Source organism: Chelonoidis abingdonii, chromosome 24, assembly GCF_003597395.2.
Source record: "Chelonoidis abingdonii isolate Lonesome George chromosome 24, CheloAbing_2.0, whole genome shotgun sequence".
Lineage (NCBI taxonomy): Eukaryota > Metazoa > Chordata > Testudines > Testudinidae > Chelonoidis > Chelonoidis abingdonii.
Genome location: NC_133792.1, coordinates 21963858 through 21987396, shown reverse-complemented (window position 1 = coordinate 21987396; position 23539 = coordinate 21963858). Strand labels below are relative to the sequence as shown.

Here is a 23539-nt window from a genome sequence, read left to right as displayed (position 1 = left end):
GATGAGACATTGGGCAGGAAGCAGCAGGGCTCTGCAGTGGCACTGAGCATTCTCTCTTTCAGGCGCTTGGCCAGCTGGTTCTTGCTCACACGCTCAGGATCTAACTGATCGCCATGTGTGGGGTGGGGAAGGAATTTCCCCCCAGGTTAGACTGGCAGGGCCCGGGGGGCTTTTTGCCTTCCTCTGCAGTGCGTGGGTGCAGGTCACCTGCCAGAATTATCTGGGCATATCTCACTTCATCATTTGCCCGCTATGACTGGGGCCTCAGGATGACCGAGAGCCACCAGTGCCTATTGTCTGCCTGTGGCCTGTCCCAGTCTAGTCACATGTGCAATTCCGGCTCCAGCTCAGAACAGATCCAGCCTAGTTACTTTAGAAGAGCGAGCAGACTTTGTCGACATTGAATTGTGGTGCTTGCTCTCCAGGATGTGCGCCTCAGACTGGGCGGCTGTGTGCAGTCTTTGCTCAGGGATAATGCTTATGGAGATCAGGATTTGGCCAATTTAAACTGGAAAATCAAAGTAAACCTTTGTTTCCACTCATCACTCCAATGGTAGAGCAGCTATGTAGGAAAAGAGTCCAAAAGGAAACGCCACCAAATGGGCTGTGTCTACTTAGGGGGTTTAGAATCTTTAAAGCGCTGCCCAGCAGAGCTGGACACGGATAACTGAGGCACGCCTGTGTTGTAACCACTGCTCTCACGCATAAAGTATCACTGATGTCAAGAACTAGTGAGCTGCCACCTTCAGCCTGACCCATAGCAATGTATGGGCTGTGGATCTGTTTCAGAGCCGTGCACGGTAAAGCATCAAAGGGCATTTTGGCAGAGTGAGACCATGCTGATGGTTATTTTTCTGCCCAGAGCTCTGTGGGCAGCAGAATCCCACGTGCTAGGTAGCTGCAGCAATGAGGAAGGACAAAAGTGTGAAGTCTGATGGCAAACCCACAGAAATGGGTGAAATTTCACAAGGGAGAAAGTAGTAACTTTCTGCTCAGCTATGCTTTCCTGGGACCTGTTCAGGCCCCAGCCCAGCAAGGAGGGAGCCTCTTATGCTGGTTGATCGGCAGGGTCCTTAGGTACCGTGTCTGGACGATGTGGGAATGATTGGTGCCTGGTCTGGCAGTGCGAGGTTCTGAAGCAAGCAATGCTGCTTAGTGGATGGGATCGGGTGCCCTCCTCTGAACAATACCTGTGCCCCAGGGAAAGTTCCTAAAATCCAATTTAAAAAACTGGCCAGGCAGTGCTGGAGGCTGGCTCTGAGAGGAAGAGAAACAGGCAGTGTGTGAGGGCCAGGATAAGGCCGAGAAAGTCAAGTGCAATTTGCAGGCTATGGAAGGCACTTTGTCAATAGCTGTCTGTTAATGGATTCCCCTCCCTCCCCTAAGCTCAGCTTGAACACCTAGAGAAGTGGACATGCTGATTTACTAGCGCTGAACAAATGATTGTAAAGATAAACCAATTCCTTTCGCCAGGTTCTCCTTGCTCCTTTCCCACTTGCTACCCAGTAAATCATTACTCAGGAATGGTGACTCACTCCATGATAAATAGGGTTATTAAGCATGTAGTCTAGAATAGTGGGACCTTGCTGCAGATGGTAGCCAAGACACTGATCTTCTGTTCCTGTGTTCAAACTGGAGCAGACTGTCAGCATCCACAGCCTGTACATCTCAGGCACAGTTTCACACCCAGACATTTGCCCCAACTTTTGCACCCATAGTTAGTTGTGGCCACATGTATTTAATGAGCCGAGTTGGGTGCTACAGTTAGCTAGGAAATTAACTTTAAATATTTGTGCCTGAACAAATGGAAGCCAGCCCTGGAATTCTCTCCTTTTCAGCAGCTCATTGGCTAATGGGAGCCTTTGCAACTATTGGGCGGGAGGTCGATCATTTGTCAGGGGGCTGAGGTACAAACTCAATTCAGGCAGATTTTCAACAGTGACTAGAGGAGTCTCTCTGATGGCCCAGGCAGGAGAGAGCAGCTGGATCTTGCACGTGACCTGCTAAGGGAAACAGCTGCCTTTACGCCAAACTCCTAGAGAAGAAGGAGAAGACTTGCCTTTTTGCACATCTCCCACCATCCAGCTGCTCAATACGGGGGAGGGACAGCTCAGTGGTTTGAGCACTGGCCTGCTAAACCCAGGGCTGTGAGTTCAATCCTTGAGGGGGCCATTTAGGGATACGGGGCAAAAAATCTGTCTGGGGACTGGTCCTGCTTTGAGTAGGGGGTTGGACTAGATGATCTCCTGAGATGCTATGAATGAAAAGGGGAGCTGTGAGCAATGGTAGAATGGTTTGTACCATCGTCCCACAGGACGGGTACCTGCTCTTTATCAGTGTCCTCAGTCATTCAACGGGAGGTGCAGTCCCTGGTAAGGAAGAGGCTATGCTACCCTACTCTAGGGTACGTGTTCTCTATATGGTACTTTCTTATATTGCTCCTGGCATCTCACGGGTAAAGCCCTGATGTTCTCCACCTGCACCATCAGTGCATGGTAGGTGACTTTCTGACCTACAGATGCTTGCTTCCCTTTTCCTCCACCTTCCCTTCCCCTCTGTGGTGGCTTTCTAGGTCACCTCTTTCCATCCAGCAACACCCACTGCCAGTAAGCACAAACATCAGAGTGCTTCCTGGTACATAAAGGGAAGGAGTGACTTATAAGCCTGTCATGGTAATTTCTCCCCTACAGAGATCTCTCTGCAGTCGCCAGTGGGCATAGGATAGAGAAGCATCTGAGGAGCAGGTGGTGATGATATCCTGCAGGGCTGCCCAGAGAGGGGGGCAAGTGGGGCAATTTGCCCCAAGCCCTGCAGGGCCCCCGCACGAGAATATAGTATTCTATAGTATTGCACTTTTTTTTTTTTTTTTAAGGAAGGCCCCCCCCGAAATTGCTTTGCCCCAGACCCCCTGAATCCTCTAGGCGGCCCTGTTATCCTGTCCGTGCAGCATAACTGCTACACCCAAGGGAGGCTCAGAAAGAGAGAGGCTTCCACCATGAACTCTGATGTCTCTTGCTTTGGGTTTAAATCAGCCCCTTTTAAGGCTACACTGAAGTTAAGATGGTCCTAGAATCCCCCAGCTCCATTTCAGCCTCCTCATACACTCACTGTCTGCTGCCAGGGAGAACACGGTCTCAGCCCCCCGGATGGATGCTAGCAGTGCAAACACCACGATGGGAATAACGTCAGGCGAAAGCCTTACCTGCGGTCTGGCTCCGTCAGTTTAGTGCCAGGCTCACTATGCCCACTAGGACAGTAACACCAGGATCTGCACATCAGGGTGGTTCATTCCCCCACCACTGCTGTACATCCTGACATTAAAAGGGTACTGACCTGGGCATCAATAATCTTCTGTTTGGAATCCACTGCCGCCTGCATTTCCGCGTGATCTTTCTTTAATTCCTCCTCGACCGACATCAATCTGGCACGAGAACACGGAAGCAAACACTTAGCTTCCGAGAAGCAGAGAGTCTAGCTGCTGTTATTAAACAGTGCGTCATGCTGCTGCAAGGAGCTCGCCTGAGAGACCGAAATCAGAACAAGCAGAGCATGGGCAGAAGCGGTAACCTCTTCCCTCCCACTGCCAGCCTGCCCTGGCCCTGCCCAGGACACACTGGCCAGTTCCAGCTCCTTGGCCACTCTAGCTGAGCCTGCCGGCTGCGTAGTGGGTTTTGTGATAGGCACACCTGCCTACTAGAAACTATGCTCAGACCTACCAATCCCAATGACTCTGGCTTACCCCTGCTCCCAGCACGTTAGCTGTGAGTCCTGGCCTGGAGCAGAAAGGCACTAGACGCCCTGTTAGAAAGCCATGGAGCCCTCCAGGCCAGCACTAGTCCCCCTCCTCGTGCTCCTTCATCCCCATTTCAGTTCTTCAACTCACAGCCTGGGTCAGCCCTGCACAGCTGCCAGCTCTCTGGTGACCCAGGAGGCTGCCCTAGCAGTGGAGTGAGGCTGCTCCGATCACCTGTTTGCAGGATCCACCAGCCTGAAAGGCAATGCCCCTCGGTAGAGAGCATCCAGGTGCAGGAGTCCATTAATTACACGTGCTAGGATCTATACTGGCTCTTGTCACATCCAGCCACCGCACCATTAGGCTGTAGACATTTAAATCAGCCTCCCAGGATGAATGATACAGATTATTTCTTCCCTTACTCCTTGACAGCAGAGGAGGCGAAGGGTTGATTTATACCTCGAAAGCTCAGAGTGAGGGGTGAAATAACAGGCCAAACCAATGGGAAGCTCTCATGTTGTAACCCCGACTTCAGGGAGCACAAAAACATAAGTTTTTTCATGTGACATTGCAGGCATTAGTGCACACAGCACCCCAGGTTCAGGGAATCTGGAATCTCTGCAGTTAAGGTCAGATTAGGGCTGGGGCCGTGAAAAATTGCTGGCCCTGAGTGGCTTGTTGGTTAAAAACAAACCAACCAAAACTCTCTGCTCCGATAGTTCAAAACCCTGCCGTTTTCTGTCTGACTGTTAAAACTACTCTAGACACAAGCAAACAAAGGATGGGGTGGGGAGAGAGGGACCTTTAGAGCAGCTGATTTAGGAGAGCAGCTTAAAAGTACTGAACGGATCTAGCTTGGCTAAAGATAGTGACATTGGGCCATAACAGCCTACATGTACGTAAACACCATGGGGGCAGAGGAGTAATGAGATGGAAAGGAACACGCAAACCTTCCTGACTGTAAGAGATGTCTGCTGGAGGCTTAATCCCCAAGAGGAGAGGCAGAAATCCCATTGCTTGGGGTACAGAAAACAGGACAAAATAATATACTGAAAGGGAAAATCCTACCCTGAGCCCAGAGAGTTGGGCTGGGTTCAGAGGTTTCATCTATCTCTAAATTCTACCATTCAGTGAACCAAGAAAATCTCTGGATTCTGTCACCCCATGCTTTAATAGGGACAGGTGCCCCTCTAAAGGGGCAGGGGGTCGCTGGAGCGAAATAGCTGAAGTTTGCAAATCTGAAGTTGGAAAGCATGTGGGAGCGGGTGAGGGCTCCTCCATTTCCAGCTGGACCCCAGGAAATTAAAAACAATGAAAAGCTAAAAGTTGCCCAGACTTGCCTGCACCTCAGAAGAAGTTTGATTCTCTTGTAGCTTGAGGTCACTGGTGATTTCAGAACTGCTTTTCCCCCCACACAAGAAATACAGATTGATTGAAAATGTGATGCTTTCATTACTGCGTATTTTACATACAACAGTGTAACACCACTGACTCCCATGGGTTATGCTAAGGCGTAATCTGGCCCAGCGTCTGAAGTGCTTCAGAGCTGACACAGCACTATGTAAATACCAAAGTACTTTCACAGCCCTGCTCCAGGTGCTACATTCAGATAGCCCAAGCCCCTGGAAGCTTAGAGAGTTTTGATTCAGCCCATTACTAGGAGAGGAGCTTGTTGGAAATTTCACACCTGGTTCCAGGTTTAGCCTGTAAACCCACAACCCACTCTGAATTTGAAGGTTTCCTGGATTCTAAGGCCAGAAGTGACCATTGTGATCATCTCATCTGACACAGGCCATAGAACGTCCCCCAGCACTTCCTAGAGCAGATTTATTAGCGTGATCCTGATTTCACCCATGGAGAACCCACTACGACCTTGGCTGAAGTGCTCCAATGGGTAATTACTTCACTGTTAAAAATGTACGTCTTATTTCCAGTCTAAAAGAAGGCACGAATTTCCAGCTGGTTGGATCCACCTCGGATTCACACCCTTCGCTAATTATTCTTTCTTTACTACTGGGCACAGGGCCAGCTGTTCATCTTTGGACATGAAAGGCTTGGGCACTGCACCACTCATGCACATGAGATGGGAAGACATGACAAGAGGTTTCAGGGCACCCTTTCCAGGAAATCCTGTTGCCAGGCTTGGGCGTGGCCATTTTGAGTGTGTAACACATAGCATTAGACAGCATTGTCCATCCCAAAGCACTCTGCAATCTATAGCTAGAGACGCCACACTCCACCTACGACTAGGGCGGCAGGGGGCAGCGGACAGTGGCCCGCAGTGCACTGCACACCAGTGCCAGGAGAGGAGTGATGGCAAAGAACGTTTACCAGGGACCATCTTGTTGTGTGTCTGTGCTGCACCTAGCACAATGGAGTTCTGCTCCATCACAAGGTCTCCTAGTTGGTACAGGAATACACTCAGTAATTCGCACTACTCTTACAATCCACCACTCTTATAATCTTTATGTTCACACAGATTGAACATCTTACTATGTGATAGGCCTTCCTCTAAAGGCTCATCAATAGAGGATGACAACCTACTATTGCAACCAGCAACCAGAGGGTTATTCCTTAGGTTAAGAGGTAGAAGGCTATGCTGAAGACTTGTGGGTCTCTCAAACGAAATCTTACAAACAAGGTTCATCACACAATGACCTACCTTCATTTCTCTACCTGAGAAGAGTTAAACTGGCCCTAATGGGGTCCAAGGAGGAGACTTCAGCTGTGCTATAGCGTCCTGCTTGCTTACAGCTAATGCAGGGTGGGGATAGGGGGATAGAGTTAAAACACAATGCGATACTAGGGGTCGCCTGTTGCTTTAATGAGTAGTTTCTATCACCACTAAATTGATCCACTTTATTAACAATGACATAAACCAGCTTCTGTTCCAGACTCACAGTTTTATCTGTTAACACAATCCCTACCTATTTTTGGGGGGTGGGGGTGGAGGGAGAGCTAAAGCTCCCAGGCTCCCAATTGTCTACATGCAGCTATCTCCTTGCTACCATCATTTATATGTTGGGGTTTCTCTCTCTCTTCCCATACCTGCTGATGATCCCCTTCATCTGAATCTCTTTATCTTCCTGCTGTCTGCGGAGCCGCTCCTCGCTCTCCTCCAGCCTGGCCTGGTACTCCAGCATCAGTTTCTGGGTCGTCTCCTCCTGGCATTTGAACCTGTTTTCATAGTCCTCCAGCTTCTTGTTGGAGATACGGAGCTTGTCCTGCAGCACCACCAGGTCCTGCTGGTACTGGAGCATTCAAAGAGAAAGCACAAGGCATTTTTATTACTAGGTTTTTTCCCTCACCAAGACTCTCCAGTAACCCAGCCATGCCCGTCTCCTCGCATTAGACTAGCTGCAAACCCGCAGAGGAGCAACCCTGAATAGCTGCTCAAAACCTTCTCTTCCGTCTTCTCCTCCACACTGCACGAGGAGTGGAGCTGCCCTTCTGCTGGGATGACAGGTCACTGGCAGGTGCAGAGAATGGTTGGTTAGCATTGTTTGGAACTTAAAATGAGGGTGCAAGTTAGCTCCACTGAATGGCAAATGTATGCGGGCAGCTGCTCAGGCTGAACAGCAGGGCAGGGTTAGACACAGCAGGTGAGGCAGCACTGGTGGGGTTCTGGCTTCAGGCATCTGCTCGTCAGGTCTATGTAAATAAAGAGATGGCACTGCGAATTCTGCACACGCTTACATCTGAATCCAATCAGCTGGCACGCTAGGAAAAGCTGGCTTCCTACAGGTTCATACAGCCTGAGTTTAGGGAAAATGTTTAAGAACTGACTGTCCAAAAGTGAAAGCCTTGCAGCCCAAGCAACAGCTCATTAATAGCGATCCCTTATCGGGCAATGGACACAAGGGGCAGCAATAGTCTTAGAGTTCACAGCACCTGTAGTCAAAGGACAATGAAAATGCTCATCAAGAAGCCATTCTTCCAAGTCTAGGGCCAATCCCAGAATGACTCAGGCACTGTTCCCACTAAATCCAGGCAACACCTACAAGAACAGAGGCTGGGCTGGGTTTTGGTGGGATGTGCTCAGTTCCGGAATGTGTTACATTTTGTTACCCAGCTGGATTTTCTGCACAGATGCACCCAGCTTGGAGACCTTTTCAAAAGGAGCTAACCCAGCCATGTGAGGCTGAAGCTATGGTGGGCGTCACCATTACATACAGCTGGACCCCAGGGTGACCGAGAGCAGCGGAGACCACACCGATCACGTGAGCTCTCAGCAAGTAGCACTTTTGATGCTGAACAGTTATTTGCTTTTTTAAAGGAAGTGCTGAAATGTTGCAAAGAAAGGTGCTGGTCTGGCCACCCTGGAGACTGAAGGTCTCAGCACAGGGAGTGCCAGAGCAAGATTCATCACACTGGCCTCTGTCAAAGTGCCTCTCTGCAGCCAGTTCAATCATCCTCCGTGGAGACTGCCCACGTTGCCAGCTGCTGTCAGGGTAGTTTTTGTGAGGCTGATACCTGTCCGCTGCAGCCATCAAGCTCAGTGCACATGGGCCATCATGCAGCCAGCAAATGATAACCACATTTGGTCACGTACCATGGGAGTTACTCTAATTGTGCCCAAACAGTACTATGGGATTTGCTCTAATGAACAACCATCAGATGCCCCCTAGGGCACGAATGCCCCATTGTCTATGGCCAAGCTTTTATTAATGTGCATTGTCCCTAGGAAGCTGGGGCTTAGAGCCAACTCCTACTGAAGTCAATGGGAGTTGGATCAAGGGCTCACACTGGGCATGGATTGATCAGAGACGGTCAGTTGTACACTAGTGCAGTTTGACTTTCGCTTAACCCGCAGAGTCAGGATTTCAACCCAGGTCTCAATGGGAGAGGAGTTAGTGCATGAAGCCAAGACTCCACCTATTGTGCTTTTCATGTCAAAGAACTCGGAAAAGGTTTTGATAAAATAAAAGTAAATAGTGGCAAGACTCACAGAAAACGAATGAACAACTTCAAAACACGGGGGATTTTTCTTTTAGTCAGTAACATCGTATTGAGCTGTCGTGGTAGCTCAGCATTTGGTACAACTTCCTTAGACAAAGGAAAACTCCAGTGTATAAATGTGCAATAAAAAGATTTTTACTTTGAAAGGAGTGACTTTTCTAAATTGCCTTAGCACCACCAAATCAACAATGATTAATAAGCAAACAGGAACCTGCCATTTTGATGAGCAGTTAAAGGAGTTTGAGACATTGTAATTACCTAACTAAAGGCAGACAACTTTCAAATCTGAACTAAGGCAACTTATCGAGTGTATTACTAGTTATAATTAATGAAGGCGGCTCTGGTTGCTTTTGATATTGATTTAGTAAATAGTGGCTACATCGCTGGTAATTTAACCATTTGTTTTTAAAGCTAAACAAACAGAAGGTATTCGACAATAGCTCTGCAAGTCTCCTGCCTCTGCTGAGCATTCAAGTGGTAGGTACATTTCTTGTGTTCTAATGTACGCCCTCGCACAGAGCCGCCTGCCGGGGAGCATTACTAGACTGGCAGCTCTCTCGGGGTAGGAGAAGCCTGTCCCATTCACTGATTGGAGATGGCAAGGGCCAGATTCTAGCCGTGTCAATCAGTGCAGCTCCACCGATGGCAAATTGTTACAGTAATTTCCATTGGCTGAGAAGTAACTGCAACCGCGACCCACCTGGCTTGGAATTCACGATGCTGAATATTTGTTGTGAGTAGCTAAAGTATTAGGATGATGGCAAGTTGAGATGGGAAAGCCCTATTAGATCCTTCTGCCAGGGCAGACGACAGCTGTGACAAGTCACTGTGGTTTTCCTTTAATCAGGTTTTTACAGAGTCACTGAGATGACACAGTTCACACACACCACCTGGTGAAGGGGGGGAGACAGCAACACCCATACAGTGCACAGAGCGGAGTCACTCAAACACAGAGATTCAATACCTACCCTACACTTAAAATAGGAGCAGCGTAAGGGAGCTCCAGGGATAGCAGGAGAAGCCGCAGGAGAGCGTGGGAGTCGCTCCTGTCTCTAGAACACTTGTCTCATTGTTGGTTACCATTCAAGTCTTACAGTAATGGGGAGAGAGATTATGCTAATGAAGAACTTTAATGCCAGTGACTGATATGACAACAAAGTAACAAAGGATGCTGCATGGGGATGAGACACCAGGCTCTGGTGGGGTTTGCATTTTGATATTTTGGCACAGAGCAGGATTTATTGAAATGCTCTCAGACCTCGTAATCCTGACATGGTCTGTCTCTACCCAGCCGGGTACATACTGGTGGAGAGTCTGCAGCATCCTGTCCCTCCCTTAGCCTGCAGGTGAAACCATCGTGGAGATCTCTCTGGCAGGGCAGAAAGCCAAGGCCAGAAGCTGCAGAGAGTGGAATTCACTTGAGAGGCCACCTATTAAAAGGCGAGCCAAGGTTGCTGGAGAGGAGAGTGGGTTTGGTGAGAAGCAGTTTAGCGACTACCAGTGGGGAAGCGGCACACGGAGTCTGCTAACTGGGGTGCCTTCTGCCTAGTCCTAGTAGTTTGCAGATGTAAATCAGGGCATAAGCCTTCCAAGGCCTAGCTCCTCACTCACGTTATTCTGTTTCCCAACTCTCCTGCAGCAGCTACGCCAGCCACGCTGACCTCCAGTGCTCCATGGTACACCCAGTGAGCACCTGACGTTTCACTGGTGGCCACTCTGGAGACCCCTGCTGGACTCTGTGCTAATTACAAGGATTTGAGACTACTATTTAGCAGTCGAGATTTTTATAGCCTAAAAATGAAGGCAGCTAGCTGGCTGACCTTTTCTCACATTAGATGCTTTCTGATCAGCCCCCTCAGCACAGTTCTCTTCATGTTATAAAGATGCCAAAATGGGGAAAAAATCACTAATAAGATGGGTTAAACTCTTAAAAACAACCCAGGCATTTTTTTCTTTTATTTGAAAGATGTGCGATTTCTCCTTGTGCTTCTCAGTCCCTGCCTGTCGAAGGCTTTGGCACTTTGCTCAAGTTTAACAGATGACAGACAGCCCAGAGAATGGTGCAGCACCAGAGAAATTAGGAAGAGAAAGTCATCGTTACAAAATTAGAAACATCCCTGCCCCTCAGAACAATACACAGAGGACTAGCACTCAAAGTTTCAGGTGATAATGAATGGCTAATAGGAGGCAGAATTAGCATTTGTGAGCTCCAATACCTCAGGGCCTTCTGTGTCTGGCTGCTGGGAGAGCTTCTTGCAAATTAAAAAGAAAAAGATCTCTCCTCTTCCCCAGTGTATGTGATTTCCACTCTGACTGGCCTTGTGCTGGGCATGAAGGTGTTGGTGTCACCAACGGGCTAATCCGTCACAGACAAAAGTGATATAATTCTGGTCAGATATGACAAACTCTTTGCTCTTCCCTAGTGACTGATGAAACCTGCCTCGAGTGATCTGGTTTGAGTTGCAGTATCTTCTGCAAACTTTGACTGTAACATCTTGATTTCTAGCTCCATTCGCTCACCTCCATCTAGGCACGCTGGTCTCCTCCCTGCTCTTCTCCTCGAGCTGGGTTGGGAGCTGGGGAACCCAGCCAATACATCCCTCTTCCTGCAGCTAGGGCCGAGTAATGCTGAGCAAATAATGGACTTAGTGGCTGAATGGAAAAAGCTGAAAAAATCTGGTTCATTTCAAACCAAAACTGAACCGTTTTGGGTGGTTTTTCTTGCCAAAAACGGAAAAAAAAAAAAAAGCACAACCCAAATTTTTGTTCGAGTCACACAAAACGTTTCAAATGGCGATTCAACTCCACATTTTGTTTGGAGAAGATTGTTGTGAAATATGAGAGAGACAAGGTGGGGGAGGGAATCTCTTGTATTCGACCAACTTTGGGGCAAAAGGGGGAAGAAACTTTCAAGCTCACAAAGAGCTTTCCTCTTCCTCTTCCTGATCCGAAGCAGTGCTCTGTGTAGCTCCAAAGTGTCTCTCACCCACAGATGTGGGTCTGATCAAAGACATTCCCTCCCCCTCCTTGTCTCTCTCACATCCCGGGACCAACATGCCTCCACCAAGTGCTTACAACAGTTTTGAAATGAAACCTCAAGAGAGTTTGTTTAGCAAATGTCAAGGCAGAAGATTTTGACACTTGATTGTTTGGGGGGGGATATTTCTGACATCTCACTTGAAATTCACCAATAGCTTCAGTGCCTGGAAAAAATGCGTTTTGTGGTGAATTTACTTTTTGCTGAACGTATTTTGTGCAACTCGAATGCGGAGCTATTCCCTGGCATGGGATGCTCAGATTTAACACAGCAGCTAGAGACCACAGCTGCCCTGGGAGCTGGAGGTGCGAGTCCCAGCTTGTGTGGGCATTCCCGGGTGTGGTCTCACCGAGCCGCACACCACTGATAGGAGGGTAGCAGAGGCAGCAGAGAGTGGTGGCACGGGCTCGTTGCTCTGAGTATGTCCATGGGTACCGGGCAGGTCTGTACTCGGGGCAGCCAGCCTGTGCTGCCGCTCACTGCCGCCTGGGATCTTGTGGCTACACTACTGTTTTTAGTGCGCTAGCTTGATGAGCACTAGCACGTACATCCACTCAAGCTGGGAATCACACCCCTGCTCCGAGCACAAGACACAGCCTTTGAGTCACTCTCCCCAGAGTGACTGGTCTCTGGTCTTGGTTACATGGTATCAACCTGCAGCAACCTCATTCCAGTCAATGGAGTCACGCCAGCCTTATGCTCATGTAACAGGGATCAGAACCTGGCCCCTACCCTTGGAATGCGCTTCTGGCTTTTGTAAGCCTGAATGCTGGAGCTCATCTTGCCCCACCTCCCCCGAGCAAGCCAGGAGGACTGCCCGCTACTTCCTGCCTTGCTCGTTTCGGTCCGTTCTTTAGTTCACTTTGTAAGCCCTATTCTCTGCAGTGAGGGTACACAGGGCTAGGACACTGACATGCATTGCTTGAACTGGCTCTGTGGTGACCTGGTGCTCTAGCTTCTCCTAGTCCTTCCTGTCCCCTCTGTTCCTCTCTTGCCCTGAGAAGAGGGACAAGCCAGGTCGTGGAGCCTGAGCAGGGTCCCCAGCATTCTGTTCCCAACGTGCAGTAGGGGCACAATGGGGTTTCTTCCAGGGCTGCTGCGTCACCCCGTGCAGCTCGATTAAATGACGTTTAAGGAAACTCTCTCTAGTCAGACACTCGTTTCAATCCAGTCAGGTTTTACCTTTTCTGCTTGGCTGAGCTCGTCCTTATTCCTGAGCTTATCCCTGTGCTTGGAATCTGGGTCAATGCTTTCATCTTCTAAAAAGTGCATGTTCATATTCAAAAGCCATGCGGCAGTGCGGTCCAGGGCATTGGGGTTCACAGGAGAAGGGGCCTACAATGAAACATACAACCATAACAAAAGAAAAATCGGTAACAAAAACGGATGTGAGGCTAGACAGCGAGAGAGTTTCCTTCCAACTAAGCCCGAGGCCCCAGTACTGCTCCGATGGAAGGAATGGGTCAGAGCCCCCGAAGGAGTCTGGGAGAGAGCAAGGACACCGCCTGTTAATGCACCTTGGTTATTAATGTCAGCTTGCCTTTATAGGCCCAATTCTGCCACCCTATAAATCCACTGCCATTTGCTGGGCTTCAAGGGGATCCGCTCAAGATCAACAGGCCCTAGTCCCTCGGCAGCTCTTGCTATTGTCTCATGCCATGTGGCCTACCAGGGTTCGTGCTGCAGGCAGACAGGTTGTGTCTGCTCAGCCTCCAGGTAGAGCTGTTGCTTAACTCTTGAGCTCCTCCTCCATCAAGATGCCTCTTTGCCTGCTGCAGAGAGATTTCACTACAGCCACAAACAGATTTACAAAGTGAAATGCGACTTTTGATTACACTTGGGCCCTCCTGAAAAATCTACGGTTCTTCCAAGGCAGATAGTCACACAAGGGACCCTCCAACAACAAACCTGGGGGCTCTGCGTTTCTAAATGCTACAATGGTTCAGAGAATGGGATTCTCGTAAGTTTCAATTAATGGGTTTCCTTTCAAGGAGATTGCTCTCTAGCCATCTGTGCTACACAAGTGCTACTGTAAGCAGTGGTCTACCACCAGCAAGCTAAGGACACCTGCTCACTGATTAGCCTGGGCAGAGTCTCTGTAAACCCAAAGGCAAACAAAATTGCCTAGAGATTTTCCAACCACATTATAAACTCCAGGAAGTGGATCTCCAGCTATTTTTCCTCTATCACAGCTGACTACAAATCGTAGTCAGTGCTTTCTCAGGCTGAACACTGTGGGTTAGAGTGAACGGGACAAGAGGATCCAAGCTGAAAACCAAGACATGTCAGGGACTTGTTCACACCTCCAGCCCCCCGGTCCTTTCGGTCAGTCACTTGCAGTGGCAGCATGAGAGCAGATCCCTCGCTCTGAGCTGGAAATCCCTGGATGGAGAAGAATTCTTCATAGGAGCATTTGGGAAAAGTCCTCCCAGTTCGAGTCAGATGATTCCATGAAGGCTCAGTGGGGATGGAAACAGTTACACTGATGTTACTACCCCTCTCCCCCTCCTGCCCCTCCAAGTAAATCTTGCCTTCTGGATCCAGGACTTTGAACCTGAACTTTCAGACTCAGCCCTTGCATTATCCCCCTGCCATAAATGGGCCCTTACCTTCTGGCTTCCTGCACCTCTGGACTGGGAATTGTGACTCTGGCAGGAGCAAAGGATGCAGGTCTCTCAAAAGTGTGTGGCCATGAGGGGTGGAGGAAATTGTCCCTATTGTTCCTTTCAGCCCCATAGAAGATGTTTGGGGTTTTCTAGCCCGGTGAGTGCTGACAAAATGTGGGTCAGCCCTGCATGAATGATGCCTCCTCCCTCACTGGGCATCTTCCTCCAAACCTGACAGAAAACACTGGAGCTAAGTGTATTCAAAACTGGATCCAACACGTGCAATAAAATGAGAAAAGAGGCGGTTGGAAGCTCTTCCAATCAGCAGCAGCAAGGAACTCGGGAATCCAAATGAAACGGCCACTGAATGGAATGTATTTCTCTCAAACTACACTAAGCCCTGGTGAATGGGACCAAGGAGTTTCATTATGATTGAAGTGGACTGTTACTACACCACTGGACTACACAGATAAAAAGGCAGGAGCGGCACTGCAGGGACTCTTGCCCCCTTGAGGAAAACCTTTGAGGGAACAGGGTGTGTGAACTCAAATTGGCCAGAGCTTTGTGAAGGGTCATCAGGCATCCATTCCACTCAGCAGAAGTACTCTGGAGCAGCCCCCATTCCTGACCAGGCCCCTAAGAGCTTTGCCGACCTCTCTGCTTTCCCCACGTAATGAGTATTGATCCTTATTATATAAATGTTGCTACACGGCCAGCTTGCTAATGCCTACACCTACAGACAGCTCCGCTGTCCACAGAACAGCCCCACATCTGATTGACAACATGGCTTTTAATGGCCAGCGCTGGTAAAGGGCTCTGTAGAGTCCTTGAAAAAGAAGAGCAATTATGCACACCTGTCTGTCTTTTGCTTTCGAGTGTGCTGACTTATGGGAGCCGTGACACTGTGTCTGGATTGAGATGTAGTGGACAGTCGTTAGCTAGGCACATTTTTTTTGGCGAGGTATTTTTTAAAAATAAATCTTCATCTGAAGTATCAGAAATCCTCGGTGTGTTTCTTTTCCTATGGGATTAGTTCTTCGGAAAAAAATCAGCACTAGGAAAACTATTTCCACATGCCAGCCAAACAGGCTGTGTCCAAGGCATCGGGAACAAAGCAGGGTGACCTACTACTTTTATTATCAGGGCTACATGCAGTGAAATTCACCCCCAGGCAAAGGTGGGCTTCAACTGGCGCACAGTATTTGTGCACAGGAGGGAATTTCAGCATTGCTGATTTTGCTGCAATGACCAATCTTTCCCTTTTTTACACCCCTCTCCGTTCCTCCCCAAAAAATGCATCTATGGGAGATTCTAAAAGACAAAACTAACAGGATTGGGAGTGTCCAGTTGCACCATGTCCTCAGAGAAACAGCAGCAGCAGGACGGAGCCTCTTATTTAGCGGAGATCAGATCTTGATCCAAGTCCGTGAGATGGAATTTGACTGACTGTGGCATGGGATGAGCAGTTTGCATGTGGAGGCAAAGCAGTGACAGGATGGTGGAGCGGAACGGAGGAGAGGCTCGAACCTCATCACCACCTGCAGCCCCGAGGCAGTCGCACTTAGCAGAGGAAACGGACGCAGCAAACTCCAAGAGCGAAAATGTAAACATCACCTTTTCTGGATGGGCTGCCTCAGGGCCAGGCTTCGGGCTGGAGCCAACGCATGGCCCCCCACAGACTCAGCGGCTCAGAGCCAGCCCCACCTCCCCATCCTGCTGCCAGACTGGAAGGGGAGGAAAGTCATGGCCTAAGCTCGCAATCCCCTCCACGAGTTTGGGGCCTGATCCCCACCCACATCCCTTCCACCCACAAGGCTGGCTTTGCTCGACCTGGCCTCTTGGCACTAACCTGTTTGTGCATGGTGCGCTGCTTCATCTCGGGACTGTCGCCCTTGGAGGAGGAGGACTGTTGGCGGAGGCGAGCCCCGCTGCCTGGCCAGTCGGGCGAGGAGGACATCATGCTCCCACTGGATGGTCTCTGGTACTGAACTGTGTTCAGCAGCGAGGGCGGCGTCCTGCCCCTGGTGACTGGTGGCGGGGGAGGGGGCGGTTGGTCTATTCGCCTCTGGGGGCCGGCGCTGTTCTGACGGGGCATGGTGGGCTGGCCACCTTTCTCCGTCAGAGAGAGCTGCCGGCGGGCCAGCTCCCCCGTCCGCCGGGTGAAGTCTTCGCTCCCAGCAGGGTTGACAAAGCCATGCTTGTTGGCCGTCAGCTCCTCGCTGTTGCTGTGGGAGCTCAGGGAGCTGTGGCACTCAGAGCCAGAGTCCCCCAAGCCCCGGGGGGAGAGCGGAAGCCCAGCCGCCATCTGGTACACCGGGTTCTGGAATGATAAAGGTGCTAAAAGCTGGGGCCTGCCAGGTGCACTCTCGGCGTTGGGTGTGGTGGGGGTCTGGCCTACCCTGCGCACCGTGGCCATGCCAGTCACATTGTTCTGCTGCGTTCGTGCGGTCCATATGCCCTGTAACTGCCCGACAGATGACTGACTGTCATTGAGGGAGTCAACGGTCCCGGGTGCATTTGCCCCACTGTCCAAAATCCGATTGTCCTGCAAGTCCACCATAGACAAACTCTTGCTGCCATTGGACATCTGCACGTCGGGCTCATTGGCCTCCGAATAGCTGGAGCTTCGGGCGGGCGAGGGCTGAGCCCCAGCAGACCTTGTGACAAAAAACAAGTCCTTGTTTTCAGGGGTTGGAGACGGTAACCGTGTGAAATCTATCAGACTGCGGGGAAATAAACGCATAAAGGAAAGGGAGAGGAGAAGAAAAAAGAGCTGTGAATGCTACACTGCAGCAGGCAAAAGTAATCAGCAAAAAGAAACGAGTAGGAAAATCAGTATAGCCCGGTGGTGTAAAGCTATGCAAACAAGCCAACCCACCATATATGTGACGGTGTGTGCAAAACTCGGTCACAGCACTGCTTCCCTGGGAAAATGGGTTAGGGTGAGAGCTGGGCAGAAAACAGAGATTCTGTGCTGTGAAACATTCAGAGATTACAACCAGTCCAGACTGATGGCAAAGTGACAAACTTTCAAAAAATTTCATGGAAAAAAGTTGGTGCAATGTTTCCTTTCAATTTTTTGATTTTGACTTTTTTTTAAACTATAATTTAATTTACATTTCAGAGTGAAAAGTTGTTAAGAACAGACAAACAGGAACTTTTCATTTTGAAAATGTCAAAACAGAACGTTTTACTAATTTCAAAACTTGTTTTTTCTGAAAAAATTTCGAGCCAGGAAATCTGTTGACATTGACCTTTTCCTGCTAAAGATGTTTGGTTTCAACAAATCAGCATTTTCTGATGAAAGAATGTTTAGTTGAAAAATTCCTGGCCTGCTCTCGTCAGATCCTCTCTGTCAAGAAGAGGCAGTGAAGTTGGATGTGTCAGTGCACTGTGTGGGTGCACGGACACACATGTAAGTGAGGGACGGTGTGAGGATGGGGATGGATAGGTGTTATATGTGTATGAATGAATGAGTGTGTCTGCATGGGTGAGTGGGGGTGGGGGTTGTATCTGGGAGTATCTGAGAGGTCTGGGTAGATGGGTCTAGTTCGTGAGTGAGAGGCATTGATCCTTGGATGCTTTCTATCACCAGTTACAACCATGCTGTCTCATTGTTTCCTTGTCCTCCCCGGTCTCGTCTTATCCGGAGATTATAAAACTCTGTGCACAAGGATCATCTTTTGGTTCTGTTTGTACCGCACCTAGCACAGTGGGGTCCTGGCCTAGTGCTCCCAGGCACTAAGATAACACAAATAAAAACCCAGCAATAATAATGATAATAACTAGCAACGACGCTGCCTGCTGCTTTCCAAGCAAAGGCAGAGGCCTCGTCACCCATTCCTCCTACAGTAAACTGCCAGATTTGTGCACTATTGATTCTGGTGGATAAGGCAAGGGTTTTGCAGTAGTTTCATGTGAATGCGTCAGATCAAAGATGCGACATTTACATTTACATAGGAAGTATTTGGGCCAGAGTATTTTGTTCTGAGAAATTCTCCCTGGCACAAAATGTGAAGAGCTTTACCCCATGCAGGGAAGCATTAGAGATGAAAGCTCTAATTACAGAGCAAGTCCGGCTTTCTCTTGCTGGCTCCCTTGCTCCTAATTAGATTGTTCAGCAATTTCTAGCTCCCATTTAGAACCTATTTTACTAGTGGAGGCTTTTCATTTGTGTGAGTTCACCTGCATCTTCAGCAAACAGGAACAAAACTAGCATTATAACTCTGCAATATGACCACCGGGAATGAAATTCCGCAATCAGAACGCCAAGAAGTGTGTGTTCAGGGATTAGGCCTGTGGGCTATTGCTCAGAGGTTTCACAGATATAATAAAAGAAAATAATAATCAGGCAGAGCAGGCTGAAAACCCCTGTAAGGAAACTTTCAAAGGATGAGTGACTGTCAGGGAAACAATCTGTGATTTGGATCTAATTGCACTCAGCACTGATCCAGAGCTTTACAAGCAGGATGGGCCAAATCCTGCTTATTTGCCATGCACAGAATTCTCACTGAATTGATTGTTAACCCCCTCCATCCCCCTGCACTTGCATAGGCACATATGGCACGCGCATGCGCGCGCACACACACACACACAGTTTTAGGATCAGGCCTTCTCCCATCCTCACACTCACAGCTGGGAAGGAGGAGAGCATTATATTCCCCAGATTAAGGGCTTGGCTACACTAGAAATTTGGGAGCGCTGGCACGGCAGCGCTTTGAAGTGTGAGTGTAGTCAGAGCAGCAGCGCTGGGAGAGAGCTGTCCCAGCGGTGCACGTAAACCACATACTTTACAGGTGTAGAATGCAGCGCTGGGAGCACGGCTCCCAGCGCTGCCACCCTGATTACACTGACACTTTACAGCGCTGCATCTTGCAGCGCTCGGGGGGGTGTTTTTTCACACCCCTGAGCGTGAAAGTTGCAGCGCTGTAAAGTGCCAATGTAGCCAAGCCCTAAGTCTGGCAAACTCCCAGCTACCCCTAGCTTTGCCCGGCTCTGCATACAGCCAGCCGGGTACCCACAGGCTGATGCTCACAGAGTATTTGCTATTTCCCTGGTCAATGACCAGGAGTGCCCGCGAGGATTTCCTTTTGAGGTGATGCTTGCTCTCTTACCCAGATAAGTCATTCTCTATCACCATTTTCTGTAGCCCCGCAGAGATGCTGTTGCCAGCATTTGGAGTCGATGCAGTATGGTCAGCTGTGACGGAGACCTGCACACACGCTGGGTTACTGAGCGCCGTGTTGACATCCCTCAGAATCCGAGGCAGGGGCCCAAGTTTCGTTACAGTGCCCTGGGGAGAAATGGGGACAGAAATGTTACAGACTGCTTGCTTCCTATGTAAGGAGAACCCTGGCCAGCTGTCCCAGGATCTGCAAAGTCTCTCACAGAACTTTTCCTTAGCAACATTAGTTTCTCAGTCGCTCAGCCACACTTCTTTGTAGCAGTAGGGGTACCCCTCCTCCACTCGTGTGTGTGGGTCAACAGTCTGTACACAGAAAAAAGCAGGTGTGTGTAAGTCTAGTCCAACCGCTCTTGACGGAGACCCATTAACTAAAAATGGTTCTTTTTTAAAGTGAAAGTAGCTGAAGTCAGGAGGCAAGTTCTGTTCCTTACCATTGCACAACACTTGCTGAGACAGAGGTGAGGTCTAGTGCTCTGAACACAGCACCGGGAACCAGCAGCACCTAAGTTCTGATCCCTCCCTGCCTCCGTTTCCCCACTGGATAAGGGGATAATTATACTTATCTGCCTCATGGGGGGTTGTGAGGATTAGACAAACAGGGTGTGCAAGGCTACAGAAGTGCTAACCACTGCTAGACTACAGAGATCCTGCTACTCGGTCATCCCCTTCCTGATAACTAATAGACGTTTTTCTTGTGGATGATTTGCAAGGGACCGCTGTGTCGTGTGGTGGACGCTAAACTCTCAGTCACTCCCCGCAGTCCCAGGAAAGGTCTGACTGAGGTGCGACCGCCCCAAAACTTGCCCCTCCAACTCCCCACAGGTACCTGCTCGAGCTGAGAAATGACCTCCCACAGTAGAGAGTGCAAAGTGGACAATTCCCGGCCCAGGTCGATGTAGCCTTCAAAGCCAGCTGTGTTCGAGATGGTTTCTGGATTGGAAATCTCCAACAGAAATCGCTGCATGTTAGTCCATTCGTGTTCCAGAAACTGATTCATAAAGGACATATACTCCTCTTTGCTGCCAAACCTATCAAGACAGGGACATGAATCTCAGCTATCACCTGTGAGTAACGGTGCACAATTAACCAGCTGTAAACAGCACAAGGAGGAACAGAGCTAATTAGCAACATGCTGAGTCTTTCTTCCAGTCCTCTGTACCCTTTCAAAGCCTCTGGAGCTCCCAATTTCTAGTGAGCAAACCCACAGCTTAACCCGACACCTTAGAACCCAGAAATGTTTAAGTCATGTCCAACCAAGGTGTTCATCACTGCAGGATGAGATAAAGGCAAGAGGAGGAGATGGAAAAGCCCAGTGTGTTAATGGAGCCCAGCTCACTGTAGGGGCAGGGTACAGCTCCCAGACAAAAAACATGCCTCTGATATTCAGTGGCTTCTAACACTTGATTTTAGCCAAAGATCCCCTGGCACTAAAGAGTGATGGGCCAGGACCCACAGCCAGTTGTCCAGCTCCTTTGCCTCCAGCTTTGGGGACTGAGATGAAGTGGGGCCGACACTGGACTCACCCATAGTGATGTCTTGGACCCAACCCGTCCTTTGCAACCTAGAGGCCGGCACTGATCTTGCTGCTCTGAGCCATCTCTGTGCAAATCCAAATCCTGACTGATGAGGTTCTGCTAAACAAAAGCCTTCCTTGGCTCTGCCTATGTCTAGCAAATACCCAGGACCCAACGTTCACAGGAGGGCCTGTCCCTCCAGCAGCTAGCCTGTGATCTGGCCTGGTATGGCCATTGGAAGTATCACCAAGTCACTGCTAACATGCAGTCCTCTTCCTCCCAATGATCAATGCCAAGCACCTGAATCCCTGCTCCTGCCCTCCGCCTTTCTCTGCGATGTGCGGAGTGACAGCCCATGGCAGAGCTCCTGAATGCTGCCACCCCAGTGCATTAATAATGTCATTTCTAGTAGCCCATCTGCCAGAGTCTCTGCTGTCTGTGTCAGAGACAGCCACTCTTCCTACGTGTGAAGGCTCGCCCGGCGAGGATGTGTCTGGCATGAGAATGTGCTGGGAGTCAAGCTCTGAATATGCTCAGTGCAAGATGAGGGTGAGACAGGACAGAGTCGAAGGCAGAACTCCCATTGACTTCACTGGAGCCAGTGTATGTGTATTTGCATTGGGGTGCAGCAGCCTCAGGACCAGCCCCTCTCCTCTGTGCTGTCTGCTTGGCTCTTTTGGGATGGTGGAGCCTAAGAAAAATCATCAACCGCATGGGGCTATTATTGCCCAGCATCGTATGCAACAGGGAGAAGGCAGGCAGCGCACCCCTCTACAGAGCTGCTAAGTGCAGCTTAGTTTTCAAAGTGGCAGTAGAAATCTTCAGCCATATCCCCTTATGCTTGGATCTTGTATGCTGCGAGACCTTGAAAGGCAAAGCCTGGGTACTGCAGGCAGTGGTGTAGGTGGGACTCTTCCCTCTGAACCAATGTCCCAGTGCGCTGGTAGCGGGTATTGTACCATTGGAGGTACAAGGTTTGGAATGAGACCTCATCTGGCAGCCTTTTGCTTTGCTCATTTAAATCCCCCGGCGGGTGCTCTTTGTAAGAGCATGTTCCATTAATCCCCTCTGTCTTGGCTAAATCCCACGACACCTCTGTGAAATCTGGCAATTTCAGACAAGGAAGTTTTTAACTTGTCTCGAACCACTGACTGGTGCTACTCTGCCCTGCCGACTCAGAGGTGGCTGCATTTCAGTGAAGGAAAACTGACCTCTCTGGTTGGTCTGAAAGGTGCAAGCGCTTTGGGTTCTTTGGCTGAGAGGCACTTTGTCATTGTGCTCGTTACATTAAGAGCAGGGCCAAGCGTCTTTGAACAGTTCCACAAGGGAATTAGGGCCTGATCTGGCTTAAATTCACACATCTTTTACATCAAGTGGCTTAAACAGAGGTCACAAATGGAATAAATCCAATGATCTTAGCCAGGTCCTGAGTTCAAAGTCATGTAACAATTTGGCACAATTAGTGGGTTTAACTAGAAATGTACAGACAGGGCAGGTGTAGCCAGGGGAACGCGGAGTGGGGACTGTGGGGCGACGTGAACTGGATGCACGTGCGAGAAAACACTAGCAGGATAACTGAGGAGGCTGCAGCTTATATATGGGGAGACTGGCAAAGGGCCATCTACAGTAGACCTCGCTCCTGCTGCCACTAGCTGCCCCTCATGTTCCTAAGCACTAAGTTAAATTCACCCTCTGAATGGCATTTGTGGCCTTGGAACACCGGATCATCGGGGACTTTGGAGCTTCTGTCTGACATTTGCCCAATTCTCCTTGGAACCCCTTTATTTTCATTGGACTCTCTGTGCCGCCCCCTCCACCCCATGTCATCCAGTCTCCGTTCTAAGTAAAATGTCTTATTTAAAGCTGGACAGAACCCCTTCTACCGGCCGATATGAGGAAACTTGCTGGGGAGGGGTCGGCGGTGATGTTGGCTGCAGGCAAGCTCAGCTCGATTGCTCAGGCTCGAATAATACCAGCTTAGTTAAAGAGCCCTTCTTGCAAGCTACAGAAACTTGGAAAACCTTTTAGTTAAGGACTGGTCAGAAAGATGGAGACTTTCTGTCACCTAGAGTAACACACTTGTACATCTTATGTCTGTGTCTGGCTGTGTGTATGTGAATTAAATTAGTTTGCAATTCTAAGAAGCTTTAGACTGAGGTTGTCCATTCACATTTCCAAGAGCTCACGGTTCTGTTATCAGAGCTCAGGATAAGTAGCTCAGAGCTTCCACTGCAGCCAGTGGAAAGATTTTCAGAAATCTCCTCCTTTGTTTCCACTAGCCCTCTGGGCTGGGCTTAGAGATGGACAGCTTCCCCAATTTCTTCCCCATCCTCCAAGTTCAGAGAAGTTCATTTTAATAACTAGGGTGATCCCTGAGCTGAGTTTGAGGGAGCAGATTTCCCCAGAGCTACGGATACCATAGTCACATCCAGCTAGGTAACTGTGGGACAGAATGGTGGATGGCACCTTTCTTACCAGCCCTGGTGCACTTCAAAACTAGGCGTT

The 23539-nt window shown here is 49.4% G+C and overlaps 1 protein-coding gene across 11 annotated transcripts in view; it reads right to left on the bottom strand.

Annotated features, from left to right (window-relative positions):
- DAB2IP (DAB2 interacting protein) overlaps nt 1–23539 on the bottom strand; it is a 344050-nt gene that overhangs the window by 4786 nt on the left and 315725 nt on the right. For 9 of the 11 annotated variants that reach the window (XR_004371910.2, XM_032767534.2, XM_032767538.2 and 6 more), the window contains 6 exons: nt 20347–20548; nt 19450–19628; nt 16185–17058; nt 12912–13064; nt 6782–6984; nt 3334–3421 (listed from right to left, as the gene is read on the bottom strand). Coding sequence is in view for 10 of the 11 variants with exons in the window: in XM_032767534.2 (XP_032623425.1) it covers nt 3334–3421; nt 6782–6984; nt 12912–13064; nt 16185–17058; nt 19450–19628; nt 20347–20548 (1699 nt within the window). In the remaining variant the exon portion in view is untranslated. The remainder of the gene's footprint in view (nt 1–3333; nt 3422–6781; nt 6985–12911; nt 13065–16184; nt 17059–19449; nt 19629–20346; nt 20549–23539) is intronic. The other 2 variants (XM_032767537.2, XM_032767539.2) reach the window with 2 other exon arrangements.